General features: G+C 39.6%; 1 protein-coding gene across 1 annotated transcript; it reads left to right on the top strand.

Annotated features, from left to right (window-relative positions):
- The first annotated feature begins 1,394 nt into the window (after positions 1–1,394).
- Positions 1,395–24,149, top strand: LOC145410611 (ubiquitin carboxyl-terminal hydrolase 37-like). Its single transcript, XM_080280724.1, has 10 exons — positions 1,395–2,293; positions 3,916–4,110; positions 5,342–5,845; positions 7,487–7,672; positions 10,200–10,358; positions 11,413–11,593; positions 12,744–12,872; positions 15,249–15,363; positions 23,168–23,309; positions 23,918–24,149. The coding sequence occupies exons 1-10, from the start codon at positions 1,395–1,397 to the stop codon at positions 23,961–23,963; spliced, it is 2,556 nt and encodes an 851-aa protein (XP_080136850.1). The 3' UTR covers positions 23,964–24,149.
- The last annotated feature ends 1,885 nt before the right edge of the window (positions 24,150–26,034 follow it).

The raw sequence follows: 26,034 nt of genomic DNA, 5'->3' as shown, positions 1-26,034 counted from the left end.
ACTCAAAACCTCACATTACTGGTACCATCATCCTTGATGAATCCCTACCAGACATTCATCCCACAGAAACTGCACAATATGAATGTTGAGAAATGCCTAACTTGGGGAGAACTTTTACAAATGCAAAGGATTGCCTGTATATATTTTGCAATGTTTTTGTTCCCAGATTAATTGAGAGAGTCTTGCTGTTTGTTTGATAAATTTGATATGTCACCTAATATTTGTGTCATATTTGCAGAATTGTATGTACTAGGAGTCCACAACTCTAGTACTGGTAGTCTAGGTGTTCGTAGATCTGCTGTACCATGGAGTATACTCCAAAGAAGTCTGTGGTTACCAGCTACAAACCTGGCAGTAAGTTATAATGGTCACTGGTTGCATTCAAGAATTTTGATCCCAAGTATACTTAGGAGGTCAGAGAATTCATTCATATTCCAAGAGGGTCCATCCCTCATTGAAGTGCCATTTAACTAATCAGAACTGAATTTGGTTTAGTGTACTAGATATTGTATCACCATTATCCATTTAAGAATACAGTATCAACCTACAAAGACAATGGTATGTGAAGTGTAATTACAGTACCGTACTGTATGTAAATGTCTGTGATGTCTCCACTTACATTCTGACCAATGCTTCATGTAAGACATATGATAGGAAGTATACTTTTTGCTCATGGGCCTAAGGATAGTCTGGACATCTTTCTGCAGTTTGTATACTTAGTTGTACTGAATATAGACTGACTGTAAAGGCAGGTGGGATATAATATTTACGGTAAAGGTCAGTGAACTCCGAGGAGTTTAGAGTACTCCTGTGGCTGAGTTAAATTGCCAACCATTAGACAAGCTAAATTCATCAGTGTCATCTTCATACTCTAGGCATTATCCAGTTAAAAATATATACAGTATATATATATCCCATGTTACCTCCGTCAGGGTGTGGGAGTCTGTGACTGTACCTTTGTCCAGAGGGCAGTGATGTATTTTGAGATCAGTCTGTGTCCCTGCAAAAAATTATTTAATCATTTCATACTTGTTATTTGAGCTTGTCATTATATTTTGCTTTTCTTTCCATTACAGGTGGCTTTACATTGAGTGACAAGCCTAATGGTTTCCTGTAAGCCAAGAAACCATTTACAACGCTGGGTGGTAACCATATAACCAAACCATACATGCTTCCTACGTGTCAACAAGTGGGTTGGTGGAGGGTTAGTGCCCCTCCCCGTAAAACAACTAACTCAAAGTCAAATGGCCACCCCTTACGGGATTATGGGTCTGGCAATAGATAGATAGATTATATTTTGCCCATAAAAGTACCAGTACTGATAGTTACCGAAGGTGAAATGTATCTGTTGGTTCAGCATGGATGTCTGCTTAACGTTCCATTCTTTTCCAGTCATGGTACGCTACAACCCTTACTCCACTGGGGGACGAACCTACATTAATCGGTTCAAGAAGCGGAATGGAGCTAATAGTACCCCTCAAGCAATTTATCCTGGTGCCCTTTCAAAGTCTACTCCTCGGGGGATAATCTCTCGAGCTGATAGAATTGTCAGCAGTAGTACCTCTAGGACTTTGCATAATGAGGAACAGTCCAGCCTTGGAAAGTGGATTAGCAAGAAAAGTACGCCACAACAAGGAGCCAAGAGACCATTCAGTGCAGTGAACGGAAGTGAAAATTCAGAAGATCCGTATTACGTGTTTGGCAGTGACTCTGAGGATTTTGTGGTCGAAAAGAAAACTAATTCTGAAAATGATATATACACTGTGTCATCAGACAGTGACTGGGAGATCTTTGGACATACAAGCAAGACCTCAGATGACAAAGAGAATTCTTTATTTAGTCCAGTTAGATGCAGCCCTAAAAAAGTATATTCTAATAAAAAGAAAGCTGTGCCAAGATCTAGACTCATTTATGAAGTTTCCCCTGATAAAGTTAAGGATACAGAATCTTTTGACAGTAGAAAAAGTGTGTGTAGTAAAAAGGAGTCAAAGATCCATAACATATTCTCTGATAGTGAAAATGAAAATTGTGATAAACAGAGCAAAATAGTAGGCAACATAGACAAAGCAGTATTCACTCCACCAAGGCTAACGAAACAGAAGGAGTACACTTTCTACACTGGTAGTAAGAAAAAAAATGTAGATTTGTCCAGGTCTAAACTTCTCAATGACTTTTCACCTGAGAGAGTTGAGAAGGCCTATGGAGCAAAATATTCAACAGCAGCAGAGAAGGAAAATCTTCCTACGGAGTTGAAGGAACCCACTGCAGAAGTAACTTTGCCGTACCTAATAGGGTAAGTTGATTAGCTGGTAACCACAGACTTCTTTGGAGTATACTCCATGGGGGGATGATCTTCTCAACAGGATGACTGTGTATTTACAGTCATCCTGTTGAGAAGATCATCCCCCCACCCAGAGGCCGAAGTTATCATATATCTTTCTTTTCATACCAATACTCACCATAAATGGAAATGTGAGTTCTTGTTGATTTACATGAAGTGATGCAAGTTTCCTATACAGGCTGTTAATGATTTTTTGTGTCTTTAGCCAGATACAGTACCTACCTGCCCACCATCTTAAACCACCACCATACATACAGTATTAAGCTTCCTGTATAGGCTACCTCCACCCAGTTCCCCCACCTCATCCCCAGTCTCCCTCTTTCCCTCCACCTTACTCACATAGCCTACACTCTCCAGGTTAGTGTTTCACTCTTCATTCTCTCCATATGACCAAACCATCCCAGTACTGTACTTCATAGCTACAGTTTCCAGTACATCACCATCTCAGTACTGTACCTTATTTCATATTCTGTACCGTAGTTTCCAGCTTATCTGTCAGCACAACAGGGCATCTGAACTTCCTCATAGCCTTCATTGATACTGGTAACTCATCTCCATTCCTCCAACTGTTGACTTGTTTCCTTCTAGCAAAGTCCTGTCCTCACTTCCATACAGTTGTACAATTATTTTTTACCTCCATGCCCACTTCCAATTTCATAACCCCCCAGTGTACCTGCAACTCACTTTCCCTTGTTTGTCCTTTCTCATTTGTCATTAAATAAATTTTCATCCTTGCTCATCATACTGCCTAGATACTTGAAGGTCCTCACATTTTCCGTTTCCTGAAGCTTCAGTGAACTCCATAAAAAACCGGAGATTTGATCTTTGGCTTAGATTTGCTTTATGTTAGCTCTTGTGTCTTTAATATATTGCTATCCAGTATTGGCTAAGTATTTACTTCCAGCCTTGCTGGTAGGTAAATAATATTTGCACATAATTGTAAGCAATCTGTGAGACTGGTTGATTTATGGATGAGACCAAACAGTTGCCTGGAGGGTTTGAGGTAGAGCAGTAAAGTTAAGGGTGAAAGCCATGTGTTGCTGATGAACTGGAACCCTTAAGACGTCTGAAGATTTATGTAACCTACTGTACTTTCAAGGAAGCAAGTCAGTCTTACACCCTTAAATAATCTGGACTACACCAGCCAGGCCTCAGATCTCCATACCTCAAAAGAGGAAATATAGGGTTGACTCTTTTTGTACTATCTCATGGTATATTTGAATGCCTAGAATTGTGCCAGAGATGATTATTATTCAGGGAGTGGAAATTGGAACTCTGACCACACTACCTTATTTTTCTGGTAAAATTTCTATTCGTGGGGCAGTCATACCAGTAGCCACCCTCGTGGACAGAGGGTGTGGGGAATCCATGTGTATTTGTCAACAATCAATGTATAGCTAAATTCAGAAAACTTAATATGGGGAAGTTTTTGAAGGACCTGTATCATGTCACTATGTACGGTAATTTTTGTAAGTTTATGCACTGGGGTGGTGCATCATTCTGTTCAGGTTCAGATACATTCAGAAGCTAGCAAGCTTCCCTTAGCAATGCTTATTCTTATACCTTACCCACAGGTTTCCAAATTATGGCAACACTTGCTACATGAACTCTGTGCTACAGGCACTCTTTGGATTGCCTCCATTTGTGTCAGACTACCAGGTGTTGTCTTCACATCTCAGCATGCCAGCCACCTCTCTGTCCCTTGGCCTCATACAAGTCCTATCATCACGTGCCAAAGGACAAGTCACAGGGGTAAAACACGCACTCAGGTAACACATGTTGTGGTTAAGTATATTCTAGATTGCCATTGTTTTATAGCAATAGCATTGCATGAATATGGAGAGCCAGGCATGGTCTTTGTTGATATTATATTTTGCATAGTAGCTCATAATTGCCATGTATAATATAGTAGTTACTTATTACTGTATATTATGTCTTTTAATGTCACCCCAGATGTACCATGACTTATTTACAAGGTTTTCCAGAGTGTCAAATATATCTCCCAAACACAGACACTTAACCCTTTGAGATTCTGATGACGCATTTTAGAGTCATTTCATATCCAACCGGTGACTCATTTATGCATCATTTTAAGATACTTTTGTAAAATATTCACCATAAATCATGTTTACACATCATAACAAAGAGACTCGGGCATGATGTCATGGAATGCTTGCTCTGTGCGTGACGGGCAGTAGTTTTGCATGATTTATACCAGATTTATATTGCTTTTTTTCTTGCTGAATACTGTATTTTCTGTGGCAAGGTAACAATTTTTTTTGCCTTCAACTTGTCATTTTGACTTATTTTTTTTCCCTTCTTGAAGATACTACGATAAAGTACAACTATTCAGCTTCACAATATCACCACAACTAGCATTGTGTCGTAAAAAGTGTAGCCTACTGACTCTGACCAATCAAAGAAAAAGATTGCGAAACAAATATGCTGCCGAGACTCAAAAAAAAATTGTGCATCTTTTTCCATGCACTTTACTGCACAATAAAATGCAGAAATATTTAACCATAATCTTTGAATCATTGTAAAGGTGCCATAATTTATTGCAGTTTTGAATGGTTTAAACCAGATTTTTATATCTATAGTAGTCCCCCCCCCCCTCTTCCCCGAATATTTTTGTATGGCAAGGTAAAATTTAGGTTTTCACATAACATCAGCTCAGCATTTTGACTTTTTATTTTCTTTGTTTTCCTTTTTCGAACATATTACAATAAAGTGCAACTATTCAGCTTTAAAATGACACCAAAACCAACATTCTATCATGAAAAGTATATTTACACAGTGGTCAAAGAATAATATTGTGGCACGAAGATGTAGGCCAGTGCGATAGTGGCTGAATTTAGCACAGACATAATCTGCCTGACCCATGAACCTGATAGAGTTAATTCATGAATGTACTTTATGCATCTTGAGTATGCAATATGAGTATATGTTTTCATAGTAAGATTCAACCTAATCCATATTAATTAATCTGAATGATTACAGGATTGTGAAGGAGAATTTGGTGCGTGTTGATGGTTCCTTCTCTGGCTTCAAAATGCAAGATGCCAATGAGTTCCTCACACGGATTCTTGACACCACTAAAGATGAGATTGATCGTTGTCACATGACCACCCCCAGCCCAGACCGAGTCCAGGAATCAGAGCCTGTATTCTCACTTTCTGGTCAGGAAACTCTTGATGAGGATCTGCCTTTAAGTGCTCATAAAAGCAGGTTCTATGAGGTTTCTAAGGATGAAGAAGCTGAGGGGGGCATCATTAATGTTTTTGCTCATGCAAATATCAACACATCAGGTGGGAAGGGTAAACCTCAGGTGGAAGCTGAGGCTTCAAATTTTACATCAGACAGGAATAGTGAGTCTTGTGGTACAAGATTGACAGCACCAACACAGATCTCCACACCATGCAAGATGCCTGAAATGTCTATGCCAAGAAATCCTGTCAAGGACAATTTTGAATTTCAACTACTTGAGTCATACAGATGTCTTGGGTGAGTAATGCAGAAACTGATAACATATGGGTGTGAGACCATCATAGCATGACCTTTTAAAAAAAAAAAAAAAAAAAAAAAAAAAAAAAAAAAAGAACCTTGGTGTTGCTATAAAAAGGGGAACAGTGGGTCATTAAATGTGATATCTGGTTATCATAATTTACAAACCTAGGTTCATTCAGTATGTATACCTATCTATCTATCTATCTATTGCCAGATGCCATAATCCCGTATGGGGTGGCCATTTGACTCTGAGTTATTTGTTTTACAGGGAGGGGCATTAACCCTCCACCAACCCACTTGACACTTATGTATACCTACTTTGCCTAATGGTACTGTACAACTCAGAATCGTATATATAAATTTGTACTTTAGTAGGTGGGGGCGCTGACCATCCTCTCACTCGATGTAGTGCTGCACTCAGGTGACTGCCCTTTCCTCTGTCTTTCTTTCCTTCTTTCTTTCCTTTTCCTTCTATCTATTGGTGACTCTGCACTGAGTGACAAGCTAAATGGTTTCCTGTACACCAGGAAACCATTTATTATGCTGGGTGGTAAACATGTAACCAAACTATGACGCCTGGTGGTTTAGTGGGTAATTAAGGCGTTCCAACTGGATTGAGCCTGTGCAGTTTTATATCCAGGGGGTGGTTGGGGTTTATTGCTCATGTGATGTTACCCAGGGATGAGTGAGGCTGATCACTCTCATCTTAAATGTCAGGACCAGCTTGCCAAGCTACGGGCTCCCACGCTGCTCGTAGGGCAACACAGGATTAGATGATATATGTAACGGTATGTATGATAAACTACAGAGTTGGTGAGTGGCGAAGTGGTGGTGGAAGTACTCACATAGTGATGAGGAGAGGTAGACTGAAGCCATGGGTTAGTCAGTTTGCTGCCTCTGTGGCATATACGGTACTGAACTTTATTCATTAGGTAGATGAAGAGATTGTTCAGTTGACTTGAAGAGTGTTACAGTTAAAATTTGGCAAATTAGGGGCCGTTATGTTAAGAGAATACACTAATCTGATATCTGTTTATTAAATAGGTTGGATTTAAAAAATATGAAATAGAGTAGTGGTAGAAGGGGGTGCTCACCGTCGACTCACTCGATGTAGTGCTGCTCTTGGGTGACTGCCCTTTCATCACTTCCTTCCTTCTTTCTTTCTGTTCTTGTCTGCCTTTTCCTTCATTCTTTCCATCCTTCCTCTTCTGTCTTTCTTTCCTCTTCCTTCTGTCTATGGGTGACTCTGCTCTGAGTGACAAGCCAAATGGTTTCCTGTACACCAAGAAAGTGTTTACTATGCTGGGTGGTAACCATATAAATAAATTTTGGCATCTGGTGGTTTAGTGGGTAATGATGGCACTGTAGCCAGATTGAGCCTGTGCAGGTTTATATCCAAGGGGTGGTTAGAGTTTATTACTCAGGTAACACCACTCGGGGATGAGTGTGGGTGGTCATCTTAAATGTAAGGGCCAACTTGCCTAGCCCCGGCCTCCTGCGCTGTTCATGGGACAACGCAGGATTGGATGATGATGATGGTGATGAAATAGAGTACCTGTATAGATGCAGTTGGGAGTTGGGTATGTGCATGTTTGTTTTATACTGTGTGGTGATATACTAATGAGATTTTATGTGCAGGTGTGGTGAGGTGGAAGGAAGAAAGCAGGAATACTTTGGTCTGTATGTAAATCTGCCTGAGGAAGGTGGGGAAAGTATCCAGGATGCCATTACTACATACATGGGGGCTGACCAGAGGGAGCTTAAGTGTGCCAAGTGTGGCCACAATCAATCTTCTGTTGTTACCTCTATCACAAGACTACCCAGGTCATATAACTTTCTTTTTCTGTCTTTACTCTTAATTATTTTATGCTTAAGGACGTATTTTATTCTGGCAATACCTGACTGTTCCAGTATAGGAAAGGAATCGTAACCCCTTCATGCCCAGGATGCACATCACATTGTTACACATCAATACCAGGCCCCCTGACTGCATCCGTGCACCATGTGTACTTGATGTTATTTAAGATTTTCTTACATGTATATGTTCTGTGAATTGTCCTTTATGTTCTCTTTTGTATTGTACAATATATTTAGTACTTATACAATACAGTACATATGGTAATAGTTCAGTGGCTATACGTACAGTATTAATAATACAGTAGTGGCTGAATCGGTAGAGAGGCGGCCTGCAGTCCTGATGGACCCAGGTTCGAATCCCGGCTGGGGCAGGGAACAGTTTAAGGATTTGAATTTCATAAAAGGCAGACTTTCCTGATCTACCAGATGACCCGCCGACATGTCGTAAAAATACCCCGCTAATACCAATACACCAGTCCTGTATGAGACAGCCGTAGCATGTATTCAGTATGGACAGTGGGTGTTAGTGCCGAAGTGGTGACATGTGGAGGTGTAGGAGGACTACTGGGCCTTGGGATAGGCTACTGCCCCTGAGATATAGGCCCTGAAGCCTTTGCCCAGAGTTGGATACAAAAAAAAAAAAAAAAAAAAAAAAAAAAAAAAAAAAAAAAAGTACTACTTGGTGGTTGGTGGGGGTGCTCACCATCCACTCACTCAGTGTAGTGCAGCTTTGGGTGTCTGCTCTTTCCTCTCTTCCTTCCTTCCTTTCTCTTCTGTCTTTCTTTCATTCTTTCCTCTTCCTTCTGCCAACGGGTGACTTTACACTTCCTTTTCTGTCTTTCTTTCCTTCGCTCTTTCCTCTTCCTTCTGCCTATGGGTGATCCTACACTGGTGACAGGCCAAATGGTTTCCTGTACACCAGGAAACCATTTACTATGCTGGTTGGTAATCACATAACCAAATTATGGTGCTTGGTGGTTTAGCGGGTAATTAAGGTGCTTCAGTCGGATTGAGCCTGTGTAGGTTTATATCCAAGGGTGGTGGTTGTTTTTTTGCTTACGTAATGCCACTCAGGGATGAGCGAGGCTGGTCACTCTCATCTTAAATGTCAGGACCAACTTGCCTAGCCCCGGGCTCGTATGCTTCTCACGGAGTGACATAGAATTGGATGATGGATGGATGAATGTAAATGTACTTACATAATGGTGGTACATCACCAGGCCTCTCATCTGAGAAAATGTCCACCACAGGCCACCACCTTTCCTCTTCAATAGGCTCTGCATCGTCCAGTAACTCACTATGACTCACAGACAAATCACCCTTAGAGGAATCACTGCAACCTGAATGACTTAGCACATGCAGATCATCTGATCTGTCCTCACTAGACTTAGCCATGGTGACGTAGTGTTGGTATAACTGCCATCAACAGCCACTTAAAATGGCGAGGGAGGGAGAGAATAAAGCCACCTAGTCCTGCTTCCATGAGTGCAGGGCACAAATTGAAAAAATGCTGTGGTATTGGCTGAGGAAAAACATTGAAAAAATACTGTGGTATTGGCTGAGGAAAAACAAATTGAAAAAGTGCTGTGGTATTGGCTGAGGAAAAACAAATTGAAAAAGTGCTGTGGTATTGGCTGAGGAAAAACTATCTATCTATCTATAGCCCGACGCCCTAATCCCGCAAAGGGTGGCCGCAGACAAAACGCCTCCAAGTCGCTCTGTCACCCACCAATTTACTACCCTCCCCCCAACTCACCCCCCGTCTCTCATATACCTCTCAACTCTATCCCTCCACCTTGTCCTCGGTCTACCCCTCCCTCTCCCTCCCTCCACCTCACCTGCATACACCCATTTAGTCAGTCTTTCATTCTCCATTCTCTTCACATGTCCAAACCACCTCAGTGTATTTCTCCTAATCTTCTCAACCACATCCACATCCACCCCACATATTGAAAAAATGAGATAGTATTGGCTGAGGAAACTGTGACATGGCCGGGCATCCTCACATCTCTCATGACTCATCAGTGGGCAGAGTTTCTGAGAGCTCTGGTGGCCTATACTAGACTCAGAAAACACCCCCACACCTCAGTACCACCGAGTGAAAAGCACTGAGAAAAAATTGATGTAATATAACGTAAGGGTGTACGTCATGGGTACACTAACTGGGCGCAGCACGAATGTAAATACATACATCCTGGGGATGAAGGGGTTAAGGCTTTCAATCTTTGTAGTCTCTTGTTAAATTAATGTTTAAATCAAAGAAGTCACTGTAATGCTACAAACAAACCATAACTTGATTTACCTCCATTTTCATTGTTTCAGCTTGGACGTAGGCCTAATCTCTTTCCATATTTATTTGTCATTTAGCTGTAGTCTCTTTCCTTATTTATTTGTCTAGCTGTAGCAATCATCGTATGAGATCAGTTATTGAATACACCCAGTTAACCAGTCATCACATTGTTTCTCACATTATCGTGATACTTGTTCATGACAGGATCCTGATTGTCCAGCTCAAACGTTATGAGTACAAAGCACAGCTGGGTGAGAGCATCAAGCGGTCCTCCCGTGTACAGGTCAACCGCTGGCTCTCCCTTGACTCTCACATGTCGAGTGATGTGGTTCCACCTTCATCCTGGGATCCTTGTGCAAGCAGGTACTTTTTAATATAAGGAGAATCAGTTAAAAAGGAGACAGAGGCTGAAAAAATTGAAATATCTGTTGATTCTCTCCAGTGTCTCTCAGCTCAGGCACAACTTCCACATCTGTCACACCACTGTACTGAGTCACTCAGCTTTCTTTAGTCATCCTCTTCCAGCAATGTTGTCAGTCTCATTATCAGACATTCTTTGAGTTCTCAGTACCTTCTCAGTATATTTCTATCACTCTCCTGTGCCATATATATGTATATATATATATATATTTTATGTAAACCAATCATCTCATATTCTCACACCTGCATTGCAAAAGCTAATTTCTCCATCTTGTAACCTAGAAATTTCTCCCACTGTGCTCAGGTTTTCCTCCCAAATTACAGTCTCTGCAGAAACATACTTTTGGACTGGGTCTTCTTCACTTCCAAATATTAATACTGTATTTAGTTCAAGTTAACTGATACACCATATCCAGTTACAAGGTGAATGAAAATGCAGAACAGCCTCGCCAGTCATTGGAAGCACACTCTTGATACATCATAAGCAGTTACAAGGTGAATGAAAATACAGAATAGCCTCACCAATCATTGGAAATCACACTCTTACCCAGTGGTATTGTTTTGAGGAAACTAATAATGCTGTATCACTTTCCTTGTAGATTTTTCAGTGTTTGCTGTATCTTGGAAATTAGTAAAGCTATCCTTCAGTATTTGAAATTGTATTTGACTTGTACTGCATATTTTAACTGCTTGTTTGGGTAAAATAATATGAGGTACCTCATCCTGCCGTAGGGTGGGAAAGGAGGTCCGGATGATGATGATGATGACTTAATAGTTCCCAGAACCCCAGCATTCTTCATGCTTGCAACAAGTGACATGGACCTGGCACTGCTTGGTCATTAATAAACCACTGTCTATGCCGAATACTGTAGGCACTAACCATTTTATTCAGGAAGGGTGTGATTATATAAGCCGATAGTTGCTGTTTTCACCATTTTGTTTGCTAATCATATTTTACATCTAACACCACTGGTTCATGGTTATATTTCTTCCACAGCTTGGCAACACCCCGAGTCCCAAAGCAGGCTACATTGACTGTCCGTAACCTCTCATCAGAACTAAATGTGTGCGAGGGGAACAAGGACGAGGATGACTTACCCAACCTTGGTAGTCCAGCCAAGACATCTGGGGCAACCACAATGGCAACCTCTGCTGGGAAAGAGGATGAGGAACTCCAGGTAGATAAATCATCAACCACACCATTTTCTATTTACACATGGACTAGAGAGGTACATAGTAAAGTTCTTTAGTCTCTTTCAGAGACATGAATAACAAAGTCCCAGGTAGCTTGCATCCATCTCACCCATTGTACTACCTTAGTAATTTAGTTAATGCTGCATACAGCAGAAATATTAGGCATTTAAGAGCCACATCCCAAGTTCTTGTAAATTTCCCCATTACTTAACCTACCAGTCACATTTATGTTCGAAGTTAAGAATGCCTCATTTCATGCAGTGCCCAGGTTTTGCTCCTGTATGAGTGACAAGCAACAGCTTTATTTTAAGATATGTGTAGGTAAGCAGCTTGGACAAGTGGAAAGCATGTTGGTTTATATATATTTATTTAAAAAAAAAAAAAAAAAAAAAAAAAAAAATTACATGGAGTTCATATTGCTGCCACAGTGAATGAACTTTGGATTGGCATGTGGTAACTGTAAGTAGGTAGGTGTAACCATCCTACCACCCTCTGCTTGTTCTGCATATGATGCAAGCAGCTTGGTGTTTTTCAGCCAAGGCTCAACATGGCACACCTGATAGTTCTTTGTGGTTTAGAAGCTTAATTGAGTGCCATAAACAGCTAATTACAGTACTTTCAAACTGTTGCTGGAAACTTTGGGGGATGGGGGGGATGAAATACTGTAGTGCAAGGGTCCTAGGTGTTACCCCTTAAGTATTCATAATACCTAACAGTGCATAGAGGGTGAATGGACTCCCAAGTCAAGTGGCACAAGCTGCCCACACCAGGATTTGGACCCTGACAGTAATGTAATGGCAGTGTCATAGCAACACTAACCACTGGGCTACCAGTGCTTTAAGTTATTAATTTATGTAATTTATTTGTGTTAAAAGTATTCCAAGGGGTGGTTAGGGTTTATTGCTAACATAATGCCACTCAGGGATGAGTGAGGCTGGGCACTGTCATCTTAAATGTCAGGACCAGCTTGCCTGGCCCCGGGTTCCTGCTCTCCTCATGGGGCGACATGGGATTGGATGATGGATGGATGGATCAAAGTATTCACTGCTGATTTTTTTTTTTTTTTTTTGAGTTTAATAAGTCAAATTTCTGTATACAGTATATTGATTTGGTTTCCTGTACCCCATTTTGAAGGAGGTGATGCGTCGGAGTATGGATGATGTTGGGGGCATGCAAGAGGAGGATGAAATACAGCAGGCCATCCGACTGTCGCTGCAGGATCTGGGCATGAATTACAGTCAGGAAAACCAGGCTGATGGACAGGTGAGGATGAATATTAAGATAGTGTACTTGTATTTATTAACAGCAGGGACAAAGTTACACATTTCACCTCCTTCGCCATCTGACTGTCATTGCAGGACCAGGGCATAATTTAGTCAGGAAAACCAGGCTGAAGGACAGGTGAGGATGAATATTACGATACTGTACTTGTATTTATGAATAGGAGGGACAAAATTTTACATATTTCACCTCCACTTCGTACATTCTTTCTTAGCTCATGTTTGTAAGCTAAGGGAGGCATGGTATGTTTGACTGCCTATAGATGATTCGCTATGATATGTCAGGGGGAAAGTGACAGGCATGCCCTACTGTGAAGTAGACATGGTGTAAAAGTATACAAACTTGTCTCCTGCTTTTTCTTTCCTGTAGACTAAAATTTGCATCTGTCATAATTATGCTTAGTTGTTACAGGGATTTCCTTTGCTGCATTGTTTCCTCTTGATTGCTTTGCCATTGAGGACATAAGGCCTGTTGGGATTAGGATGATGACAAGAATTCATTTCATTTGCTTTATTAAAAGCATTTTTCAAATATTGTGCAAAGTACAGTATGTAACTTGCATTAATGAATTTTTTTTTTTTTTTTTTTCCCCCATAGCATATTTGAGGTATCAGTTTCATAGATTTAGTCTTGCTACAGTGTGAGTTGGAGAGATTACTATGTTGTGTTGCTCTTGGCTGTGCTGTGGTTGCTGGTGAGAGCTGGTGGGTAGGAGTCTTGTCCATGTGTTTTGTTGTCATGACTAGACTCCTACTCATCTGCTTTTGCTAGTGCTTTCTTCATTTTCCTTCTTTGATGCTGCTGCTACTGTTCAGCGTAAGTTATCACTACCAAGATAATGCTGTGTCATTACTTTGGCATCAGGATATAAAGAACTGAAAATGCATCACTGGTGTGCAGGTACCTTCATACCTTTTATAGTACAAGACAAGGATTCTGAATGTGGCTTCCTTTCTCCTGAATCACATCCCTTCACACCTTCTTTGATCTCACTGCTTCAGGTTGCATGCAGAATTGGATTAGGATAATGCAGCATTTTTGATAATGTAACCAAATATTAGTGGTTTGCTAGGTTCTTGAATAGTTGGTTATAATTCATAAAAATGGTTTTGACTGAAAATTCATGGATTGTAGCCCTGGGCTCCTACGCTCCTCATGGGGCAATGTAGGATTGGCTGATGGATTGTGCAGATCATAAGTTTTTTTTAATATCTTGGTGTGATAACAAATTGACTGCCTTCTGATCACATTTTCAGCTTATTGTCCTAAGCTAATCTCAGCTGATCCCAGTGAGTTTAGTAGGATCCAGTAGTGGAAAAAGAAGACACAAAATAAACTGGTGACAATGAAATGTCCCTGACACCCATTCACTCACCATTCAAGCCTCCAGACTTTCTAGTTCCATCCTTAAGACAACTTCACACATAGCACCATTCATGAAGTCTAACTTTTATCACCCCCAGGACATGGTATTATTTTTACTGCCTCCACATTATTTATTCAGTATAGGGAGGTCTCTTTTGAGTGAAGACATTAATGAAAGCTATATTTAACCTCTCTTCAAAAGTCTCCCTAAGCTGAATAAATCTATATAAGACCAGAATAAAATTTGAAGATGCCTTTGTGTAGTACTATGTGAGTTAACACCTGGGGTAGAGAATCAGTCTGCTGCCAGTTTAAAATTGAGAGCAGTAATTAATGTGCATCACCATAGCATACTTAACCCTTCATTTATACCTTCTGTCAGTCTTTTAGCTTCCTTGTGTGCCTGTACATTAAATCTCGAGTCAAATCTCTCACCTTCCATAGTTAAATTATTTTTCTACATTGGCAAACCACTCTGGCTTAACCTTACGCATCACTTCACAAACACTCTTAAGTAACTAATAATCTTCTTAAATCTAAGTATATTCTGTTCTTCATTAGTATTTATAATATTCCACAATTTTGCTCAACATCTACACCACCATTCTCATTTCAGGGCATTGCTTTACTATATTTATATTCCTCCTGTACTTCCCATGTTTCATTACCATACTGCATTCAGTGTTGTTTTTTATAGTTGATAATTGATGTATTAACTGGCAGGTGTATGTGAAAATAAAAATGATGAACCTAAGGGGATGATTGATGTGTGAATAAATGTCTGAACCATTATACAGGACATGCTATTGATAGTTGTACATGTTCATTATACCCCCTGTATTCCATACACTTCCTCACTCCATCCTTAGGAATGGGGGGAGGGCAATTATCAGGATGATGTTCTGGAAAAGAAAGAGGGGGGGCAGAGGAGTGCCAAGTAGAAATAAGAAATAATATTTTACCTCCCAAACATGCCTTATGTTAAACTTGCAGGATGATGACAACAGCATCAAAGCCCCACAGGCCAAGGATGAGGAAGCAGAACACGACAGTCATGCCTACCGACTCATTAGCATCGTCAGCCACTTTGGACTCACTACTAATACTGGTAAGATTGCATTTTCTGATTTTCTCTGCTGCCATTAAAATGTGTACAGCCAATTTGTCCACTCAGAACAACGATAAGGAATAGGGAAGTGAGCTTGAAAGTAAACAAGAGACTGCATCGCAGTATTATGATCTCCACTGTATTGTATGGCAATGAAGTTTGAACTCTTGGAAGGGCACAGATGAAGAGTGAGAGGAATGGGAATGAGTTACTTGAGATGAACATGACGAGTTGAGTGGAGAGACTGACAAATGACGAAGTGGAGGAGTGTTGTGTTGATGTAGGTATGCTGGAAAGCATGAGAAGTACCCTAAGATGGTTTGGCCTCGTGAAAAAAGGAGGAATAACAGATTGACTAGGAAAAGTATATGAGTAGAAGAGGAGGGGGGAGGGAGACTGAGGATGAGATGAAGGGATGGGAAGAAGTGGTAAATGAAGGGAGTGAGCTGGAGATGGTAGCACGATGGTGAGGCAATTGTTTTCCAACCACACCTACGAAGATTAAGGTGTTTGGCTGTAAATAACTAGATAGGACTACTGTAGTTGACTTTGGTGATTCAACATTATTTTTATTCATCCATCCATCCATCCATTATTCAATCCTTTATTACCCCATTAGGAGTAAATTTATCGTTTACTAGGTATACATGATACTGTAAAAAAAAAATTTGTATTTATAGTTGCAGACATTTATTATCAATCTACTTCATTTTGATAAACAAGACAGTGATGTATGACTGGAGCCCAAGAAACTTTACAGATATTGTGGAAGTTTTATAACTGACTAAAAAGTAGATATGTAGTACTGTTCACAATTGTACATACAGGCAGGTCCTGTTACAAGAGCATCCGCTATGTGAGAAACCAGTGATTCAAGAATGGGCAATTTAGATCCAAGTTAGATGATGCTAGTTGGGTCCGTTTACCTAACCCAGTTTTTCCCATGAGTTATGTACTCCATTATACAAGTTTCGCGACACACGTACTGGTCTGTTATACAAGAGTTTTCTATCCAAGCCGTCCGCCATTAACACTTTAGCAGTGTTTGGACTCAGATCCGCGTCCAGCCTGAAAGCGTCCACCGTGTTCTTTTGACATGGATCCATGTCCAAACAAAGAAATATTCACCATAAATCAGGAATTGCATCTAGCGTCCTGAAATTTCATCTGATATTAACCTGGCTGAATTTCCAGTTCAGTGATACTGCCATATTTTCATTCATGGGAAAATTTGAAAATGTGACCAAAAAAATGCTTAGAAAGTAAAGTGGTGTAAACATTCTTATGCGCTTTTTCAGCTTATACTTATCATAACTGTTTTACTTTATGCAATATCACTTTCTTTTTTCTTTCATCTTACTTTACAAAGTCTCGGTTTTTCTAACGGTATAAAAACAAATCCACTAATCCAAATATTTGAGGTGAAAAAGTGATCAGAAAAGAATAAACTCGAGCATACAGATTTTCAACTGGCGAGGGAGAGTTAATAATAATACTGTAATAATAATAATAATCCATCCATGATCCACTCCTGTGTCACCCTGTGAGGAGCGTAGGAACCCGGGGCTAGGCAAGTTGGTCCTGGCATGTAAGATGAGTGACCAGGCCCACCCATCCGCGAGTGGCATTACATGAGCAATAACCTCCAACTACCCCTTGGATATAAACGTACACAGGCTTAGTCCAATTGAAGCACCTTAATTACCGTATTTCGTGACATGTTAGATGCTGCAATGTGAAAGACACACACTAATTCTGGAAGGGAAGTTCTGAGAAAAAAAGTATGTCTTGACCAAGACTACAGAAATGTTGCTTGATATGAGTATTTTTCACTAAAATACACACTCACCTTTCAGAATCTCTATTCATTACTGTATATCTGTCTTTGGTTTCTTTATTTTTATGTAAAAGAAGAGTACAAGACATGAAAACAAACAACCCCTACCTTACGTAATGTTACTGCATTCCATGACACTTATCTTAACACATTAGAGTCTGTCTTCAGTATTGTATATATATGTTTGGTGTCTTTATTTTTATTTAAAGAAGGGTACAAGACAAGACAAGAAAACAAACAAACAACCCCTTCCTTATAAAATGGTACTCCATACCACGACACCATCTTAACACTACCGGTTGGTTTATGAGGTCCGAAGGGTCCGATTCCTTTCGCACAATCATTTGAGACGTTATGTTCATCTCTATTAAAAGTACACTAAATATGTATCAATATATAGAGATAAGTAATATTTTTCATGAAATGAACTTAAAAAAACAAAACTCAATAAAACCCGTTCTTTCGTTCATTTAAGAAAATACAAAGGCCATTAAGTGAAGGAATACACTATATCTCCAAAACAAATGCCTGCATGTACTGAGTTTTAGAATCACAGACAACGCTAGGTGCTAAACCGCTAATAATGCTGTAATTTCGGGAAGTATTATTTAATGTTGCAACTGTTTTTCCCATTTTTCACTAACAGTAATATAAGACTGCTTCCATCTATGATGCTCTTGTATTGAATGAAACAAAATATCAGTAAGAGATGCCAGCCTAACAAGGGTTTTTGAATTTCCATATGAGACAGATGTCTGTTACAATGACTCAACAAAAGTCATGCTAGCCAACATCACCAATATGATTCCCTTGCTAGTTAGTGATTGGATAGCAAGTGAAGTGATCATTATTGCCTTTCTGAAGGTTAGCAAGGGGTTCAGAAGTGATCATGTTATGAGAGTTGGGGGAACGCTAGGTGCTAAACTGCTAAAAAACTGTACTGTTTAATGTTGCAGTTGTTTTTCCCGTTTTTCAGTAATGGTAATATAAAACTGTTTCCTTCTATTATATTCTTGTCTCGAACAAAACTAATTATCAGCAAGAGAAGCCAGCCAAACAAGGGTTATAGAATTTCCATATGAGACAGACGTCTGTTACAATTACTCAAATGTCATGCTAGCCATCATCTCCAGTATGATTCCCTTACTAGTTACTGAGTGGATGGCAAGCAAAGTGATCATGACTGCATTTCAGAAGGTTAGCAGGGAGTTCACCAGTGATCATGTTAGCCTGCTAAAGTAGGGTGTATGCTAGATGCTAAATTGCTAAACTGCTATACCTCTAAATCCCCAGACTGTCACATGGCCAGTTGTAAACAAACCCTAAATTTTTTCTTGAGCCTGGCTGTTTCTTATCATAAAATCTGGGTATATACACAAGTGAATGTAACTTTTTACAATAAATCAAAGGTGTTTTTATACTCTAAAAAATATTTGACTGCCAAACAGTGAGATGATCCTCTGTATAAGTGATTCTTCTAAATGGAGCCAAGGTCTTAGTCTTGCTTAAGGGGATATTTGAAGGTGATTTTGAGACAAAAAAGTGCGTCTTCCATCCCACAAAATACAGTACCCACTAAACCACCAGGCATCATAATTTGGTTATATGGTACCAGCCAGCGTAGTAAATGGTTTCCTGGTGTACAGGAAACCATTTGGCTTGTCAAATAATAATAATAATGATAATAATAATAATAATTTGGTCTTTTTCTCAAAAGCGCCAGTTCTTACATAGGGAATTCACTAGCACTCGATACACACATACATTATTTTTACAATTGCAAGGATTGTGACATCTCTCATATACAGTACAAGCTTCATCATTATAAAAAAAAAAAAAAAAATGCTATAATTAAACCCTATAATCATCCGTCATAGTACCTCTCTCCAGATCGTCGCATTTGTCTCTTAAAGGATTCAGCTGAAGAGAGTTGTCTCATGGACAGTTGCAATGTACTATAATCTAGGCGCTCTATACACAAAAGAACAATCAAAGGTGACCGATGAATGGCTCCAGGCCCTTCAAGACACAAGGAATAATCTTCACTACGTAATATCACACCTGGGCGTGCTGATGGGAATTTTAACAATTCAGCAAGATACATCGGTTCACCAATCTTAAGAACCTTGAATGTAATAAGACACAGTTAAAATTCCATTCTAGTCTTCATTGGTAACCAATGCAGCTCAATTAGGAACAGTGTAGTTGAGGTTCTCGGGGGGAGACCAAAGATAAGCCGTGCTGCCCTGTTCAGCACAGACTGAACTTTTGTTTATATATTATTTGGAAGACAAATCCACAGTGAATTACAATAATCAATACGAGACAAGACCACTGCATGGACCAGTGTTAAGAAGCAATATCTTTTCAGGGATTTTCTCACAGTACAGATTTCTGATATGCAAATTCAATCTCTGACAACTGGATTAAATAAAATAAACACCCAGATTTTGAACAGAACTGACTGGATGAAGCTGTGACACGCCGTTGGTCAAAGCCAGAGTATTATCAGTGTCGTCACCCCTTCTGTTTCCTCTGATGATGATGATTGCAGCTTTACCATCATTCAACTTAAGTTTCCCCTTAGCCATCTTAATATCAGACAATAGAGATTCAGACTTAATCTTAGTATCTTTGATACCTGACAACTTAGAGCTGGGTGTCATCAGCATAAAAATGGTAGGACACGTCGTGAGCATCAAGTAAAGACGATAAACTACTTGTGTAGATAGTAAATAGAATTGGGCCCAAAACTGATCCTTGAGGGACTCCGAATAGAAGGGGAGCAGAATCAGAGCTAGTGTAATCAACAACCACTTTCTGAGATCTGTCCGACAGATATGACTGATAGAGCAAAAGAGCACTATCATGAACACCATAAAAACACAGATCATCCAACAATAGTTTATAATCTACTGTATCAAAAGCTGCATACAGATCCAACAGAACTAGGAGAGATGACATCCCACTACAGGTGTTTGCCACCAAGTCACTATGAATTCTTGTTAATGCAGTTCAGTTTAATGGTATTTTCTGTATGCTGATTGAACAACAGGAACAACTCTGCTATGGTCCAGTAGTGGTATGAGTTGATCAAATATGGCACACTCATTAATCTTGGATAAGAAAGACAGGTTAGAGACAGCGATATTTTGTCATGCTCCCGACATCAAGGCCAGGGCCCGTATGCATAAAAGGTCCTGGGACCTAGGAACTAGTCGCAAGTCGTAGGAACTGATCCCAAGTCGCAGGACTTGTTTATAAACGCTCCCACGTCCTAGGACTGGTCCTAAGACACGGAGATTTTAGGTGTAGCCAGGGAGGTGACTTACGACTTAGGAATATTCCTAGGACCTGAAAATGGCTGAACAACAACAAGCTCCGAGGCGTCAGCAGAGAAGTTTTTGCCCACGTAGGGACGTGTTGAATGAATTAAGTGATGCAGAACTGATAAGCAGATACCGTTTGGATCGTGCAGGAATTATTTTTGTTACTGACTTGGTAAGAGATGTCCTGCAAAGTCCATCTGAGAGGAACCAGGCGCTTACCCTGGAGATGAAAGTGATCATTTTGATGAGATATTTGGGCACAGGTAAAATGCAACTATGCAGCAGTGATGATTTGGGACCCTCAGAGCCTACAGTCAGCAGAGTTATCTCACAGATATTAAATGTGTTCTACAGACGTGAAATAATGTGTAGATTCTTGAAGTTCCCCACAGACCCCCAAGAACTACAGAGGAAAAAAATCGAATTTATGGAGATTGCTGGCTTCCCCGGGGTGGTTGGAGCAATTGATGGGACACATATGAGAATAATAGCCCCAAATGAGTTTGAAGAAGAATATGTGAACAGAAAGCGGTATCATAGCATTAATGTACAAGTTGTTTTTGATGCCAAGTACAGAATTATTAACTGTTTGGCCAAGTGGCCAGGGTCAGTGCATGATGCTAGGATACTTGGTGAAAGTGGACGTAAAAGAATGTTAGTTGTGCTGTTGAAGATTACGTCCATTGTCTCCATTTCTGTACTGAATATGTTGCCAAACGAGGTTGAATGCTCCCGCATCGTCTGTATGTTTACAATACACGATAGCCTAGCGTCCACAGAAAAAAGAAAATGTAATTGGAAAATAGATACAGTAATCCCTCCAATATCCGACGTAATAGAGCCATAGGCAGGTCCGGATATTGGGCCCCAGCTTATGGACTTGTACTTATGGACCCTAACTCTGAAAAACACCTATACAACTCCCTCTGGACATGCATTGCACCTATTTAAGACCCAAATCACACCAATAAGGGACATAAAAGACTGAAATAAATGCAAAAGAACCATAAAATGAGGTTTTAGAGGTGAGTTTATACAATATTAAACATTCTGGGTACTTACAAGTCCCTTGCTCCTGGACTGGTTTGAACCGCCAGTTTGCAGTCCACAGTTAATCCTCTGCACTCTAAATTCTAATTTCTTAACACTGCACAACACTGTAAATTCCTGTGTGTTCTAGTGGCAAGGTATTGCAGTTTATTCACTGTTTATTCACAAAAAACAAGCACCTGTGGCTTGCACTGTTATGAGTATCTGCTCTCCATCGGAGTTAAGCTGTGACTGTTGATGTTGATGGGGTAACAGAGTTGCCAGATCGCAACAGCCACATTACCAATCTCCTCAACTTTCATTGTCAAATATAACTTTTCATTACCAAATTTGTAAAGCTAGCATATATTCTTCACTAATTATATATACAAGTGGAAATACATGTAATCACTCTCCTTATAACTAACAACATGTTGATTATTTTCACACTATGTACGGTAGCAGATTAATCAGAGAGAGCAAACAATCCACCATCTCCAGCCTGTGTATCCTCATACATGTGAAAAATCCATTTGGTAATGCATTATTCTAATGCATTACCAAACGAATTTTTCATTACCAAATTGGCCCACACTTGGTAATGAAAAATACCAAATGGCAACCTGACAGGGGAGGGGGGAGGGGGAAGAAGGAAGGGGTGAAGGGACCATGGTGTAACAGCTGTTCGGCGCCAGGCGGGAATTTCAAATTATGGGAGGGAAAAAAGTCAGATTTTTTTCTAATTTTTTGCAGTTTTTGGCCCATTTTGGGAATATTGGATCCCAGGAGGATTATGTCCGGTTAGTGGGGATGTTCGGATATTGGGCGTTCGGATATTAGAGGGATTACTTACATTCATCAAGAAATCCACCTACATTATTTCTATAATCATTTTGTGACTTAGAGTATTTTACTAAATAATATATCTCTCTATCTCGGCCAAAAACTGCATTTTCGAAAAAAAAATATTGCTACAGTTAGCACTTTTCCTAAGTCTGGGACTTGGGAAAATTCCTGCGTAGGAATTGCCATGTACGTCCTAGGTAGTGTTTATGAATCGATTCCCAGGACACAGTCCCAGCTGAGAGCAGTTCTTAGGACTTTCCTAGGAACGTTTTTGAATAGGGGCCCAGGTTTCCTGATTAGGGGCCTAAGCAAGGAACGTTTCTCATGCAGCACAAAATTACTTTCTAAGAAGCATCCATATATTATGTTGCAGATAAAATTTGCTGCGTGCTCGTACACATCAGTTCAACTTATTCTCGTCATAACTATTTTACTTTATGCAATATCACTGTCATTTTTCTTTCATCTTATTCTACAAAGTCTCAGCCTTCTAATGGTATGAAAACAAATCTGCTAATCCAAACATTTCATGGTGCAAAAATTATCGGAAATGAAGAAACTCGTGCGCACGGATTTTCAGCTGTCAAGGGAGAGCAGTGAGGGGGTAAGCAAGGAGGTTTCTGCTGGCTGCAGGGGGTTGGACCACGAAAGTGTTAGCATATTCCACTCATATAATGTAACCCACCTGCACTGTGTACATGATCTCTTTTGTTTAAATGGTGTGTCCCATACAGGAAGACTAATATTTTAAATTGCTTCACAGGCCACTATGTTGCTGATGTATATAACTGTGATGATGACACTTGGCGACACTACGATGACGAGTGTGTCTCCAAAATACCCGAATCCGTTGTCTTTGCTGAAGGGCGTCAGAAGAATGGTTATATATTCTTCTATATACACAAGTAAGAGCTGAGTGCAGTACATGTAGATGAGCTTGATATTGCTGCTGCTGCTGATATTATTCATGCCTTATTTTGGAATCATGTGATGAAACTACAGTCATCCCTTACCATCTGCGATTTTAACATACATAGTTTTGAATATCCGCGTATGGCCACAGAAAAAATAAAATATCTTGTTGAAGTCTGCTGACACTGTAATTTTATCCCAGGCACAGTTCATGGCTGTTTTAGTTCAGTATGGCATTATCCAGTGTATGAAATATATTGTAACACTCTTCCTTTTGGAGGGAGCTGGGATGAGCACAGTAGTCAGAAGAGGCCATGCAGGAGTATACAGTACTATTCATTATTTTTAACTTCTAGTGTTCTTGTATTAAATAAAGTGGTTTTAAACATGCACATAGGGTTTTTCTTAGTTTTAAAGGGAAATGGAGGGTCCAAAGGTGATTTTAAGTGGGGGGGGGGGACAGCAGATATCCACAGATTTTTAACATTCGCGGATGTCTCTGTTACCTAACCCCCGCAGATGTTAAGGGATGGATGACTGTAGTTTGATTACTGTATATTATATGGAGAATGGACACTTAATAGATTTTTTTCTTTTACAGAAATCTCCTGCAAAAGATTGAAGACAAAAACAATCTTCAAAGATAGTGATGATATATACAGTATTAGTACTTTATTATTTTGTATATAACGTACAGGAAGGGCAGATTGTTAAGGTGTAAATTACTTGTACAGTATATACAGACATGAAATACTCACTTCTGATGTTTTTATAATGGGAGTGTGTTAATAGTTGATAAAAAGCAGCAATATCTGTTGTTCAGGAAAAAAGCAGCAATATCTGTTGTTCAGGAATTAAGTACCAGTACAGTACTTGTTTTCATGCTTGACCACTGATTCGATATTTAATGCTGGATTTATCACTTATTTATCATTAGTTGTGTATACTTCCATATTACCTATTAGATATGTATCTGTAAGTGTATAATATTCTTTGCAGTAGTTTTCATGAAGAACAGCATTTATAAGATCTCAAGCAAAATGATTATTTCAGAATTAATTTTGTTTTCTCAAAAAATGTAGAAATTCTATTAATGATGTAGATACCATTTCCATTTTTAATCCAGGAAAGTGTTCAGATGAAGATCTGAAGCAGTTTTTGTCGTCTGCAGGATGTATTTATCATTAAATTCTTTGTTCCTGTATTTTTCTGATATTAAGTTAATCAAGAATTATTGCAGTAAATTTTGCACCTTAATTAAAGCTTGTAATATCAACTGTTACTTCTTCATTAATAATCTCTTTACAAGTGCCATATTAATGTCATTTTACATACTGGTGTGAAATGGTGATTGGGCAATTACCTGCCTTGTGTTTTGGGTTGTAAAGGACTGATGCTCATGCTAGTCATCTCGAGCATTAGTTATGTACAGCAGTAAAGGCTCTCTGTAAATAAAATAAAATAATTAAATTTGGTGTATGTTGTTATTGTGTAACCCTTCACTGGTAAAGCACTGAAGCTTTATTTAGCTGTGGAAAGTTTTACAGCCAGCTAGACAGACAGACAATTCATTATCATCTTCATCATCAGCCGGACCTCCTTTCCCACCCTAGGGCAGGGTGAAGAGTGGCAATGTCCAAACAACTCATATATCTTTGAAAATACTTATTGCCAGCATCTACCTCACTGAATCTTCAGCTCGCATTTCATTACATTTAGAGATTACAAACATCACTTGAACAAGGCACTTCTTCCAATATGAATGGAATGGTGTTATGGAGAGCTGGAACTCTGGTATTCACCAGTCTTAATGCTATCCTGACGATCAAAGTTTATCTCTGTGTTTTCAGTAATTCAGAGAGTGGGTCACCCTACTGTCATGAACACTTCTCTTACTTAAAAAAAAAAAATGCACAGTACACACCACACATATTCTTGTAAATTTTTAAAAATGACTTCTTAAAGGAGGGGACCATAAATATCTAGCCAGTTGCCTATTTCCATGCTATAACATCACAATGGACCTCTGCCAGGATTACTTTCCATGTCTGTCATATTTAGTTTTCCCATAACCATCTTGGCTTGTAATGCCACCTCACAGCCTTCTCTATTTCTCACTAAACCCAATTGTCTGAGGCTGCTCCCAGCAACCCTGTTTGAAATGGATATGGCAGATAATACTGTATAGTGTATAGCAGGTTACAGTAGCAGAGGAGTTAAAAGTCAATTAATTAGGAGTAAACAGATTGGACAAGTGGAATGCATACGAGTGGTTGGTTAAGAATGCAAAAGCTATGTAATAAGGTTAACTAGCATGAAAGGTACAGTTGGGTGGGATGAAGAGGTGCAAAGTGTTGTGAAGGGAGAGAGAACGAGGTTTGAATGGATGCAAGAATGGGACTCCAGTGAATGACTGGAATACATTGAGAGTAGGAAGCATGTGAAATAACTAGTAAAACAGGAGGTAACTGGCAATCTTTGAAGAAGAATCAATACATAATACTAAAAACAGGAAACTACTTTGGAACAAGGTGCAAAAAAGTAGACAAGTGAAAAGAAACATGAAGGATGAAAGTGGAAAATGGCTGACAAATGGAAGTGATATACAGAGTATACTGGTAGCTTGTGTGTGTGTGTGTGTGTGTGTGTAGGGGGGTGAGGGGCTTCCCACATATATATATACAGCTCTTCTCAACTTTCAATGGCTTTTCATATCAT

The sequence above is a fragment of the Coenobita brevimanus genome, chromosome 86 (assembly GCF_032717465.1).
Source record: "Coenobita brevimanus isolate Jiangsu-jjx chromosome 86, ASM3271746v2, whole genome shotgun sequence".
NCBI lineage: Eukaryota > Metazoa > Arthropoda > Malacostraca > Decapoda > Coenobitidae > Coenobita > Coenobita brevimanus.
This window is presented reverse-complemented; position numbering and strand designations above follow the sequence as displayed.

Excerpts from the sequence above, each read along its gene's own strand:
- LOC145410611 (XM_080280724.1), top strand. The coding sequence starts at position 1,395 with ATGGTACGCTACAACCCTTACTCCACTGGGGGACGAACCTACATTAAT. Across the intron at positions 5,846-7,486 it reads GAGTCATACAGATGTCTTGG|GTGTGGTGAGGTGGAAGGAA; the intron begins GTGAGTAATGCA and ends TTTTATGTGCAG. Across the intron at positions 23,310-23,917 it reads ATATTCTTCTATATACACAA|AAATCTCCTGCAAAAGATTG; the intron begins GTAAGAGCTGAG and ends TTTCTTTTACAG.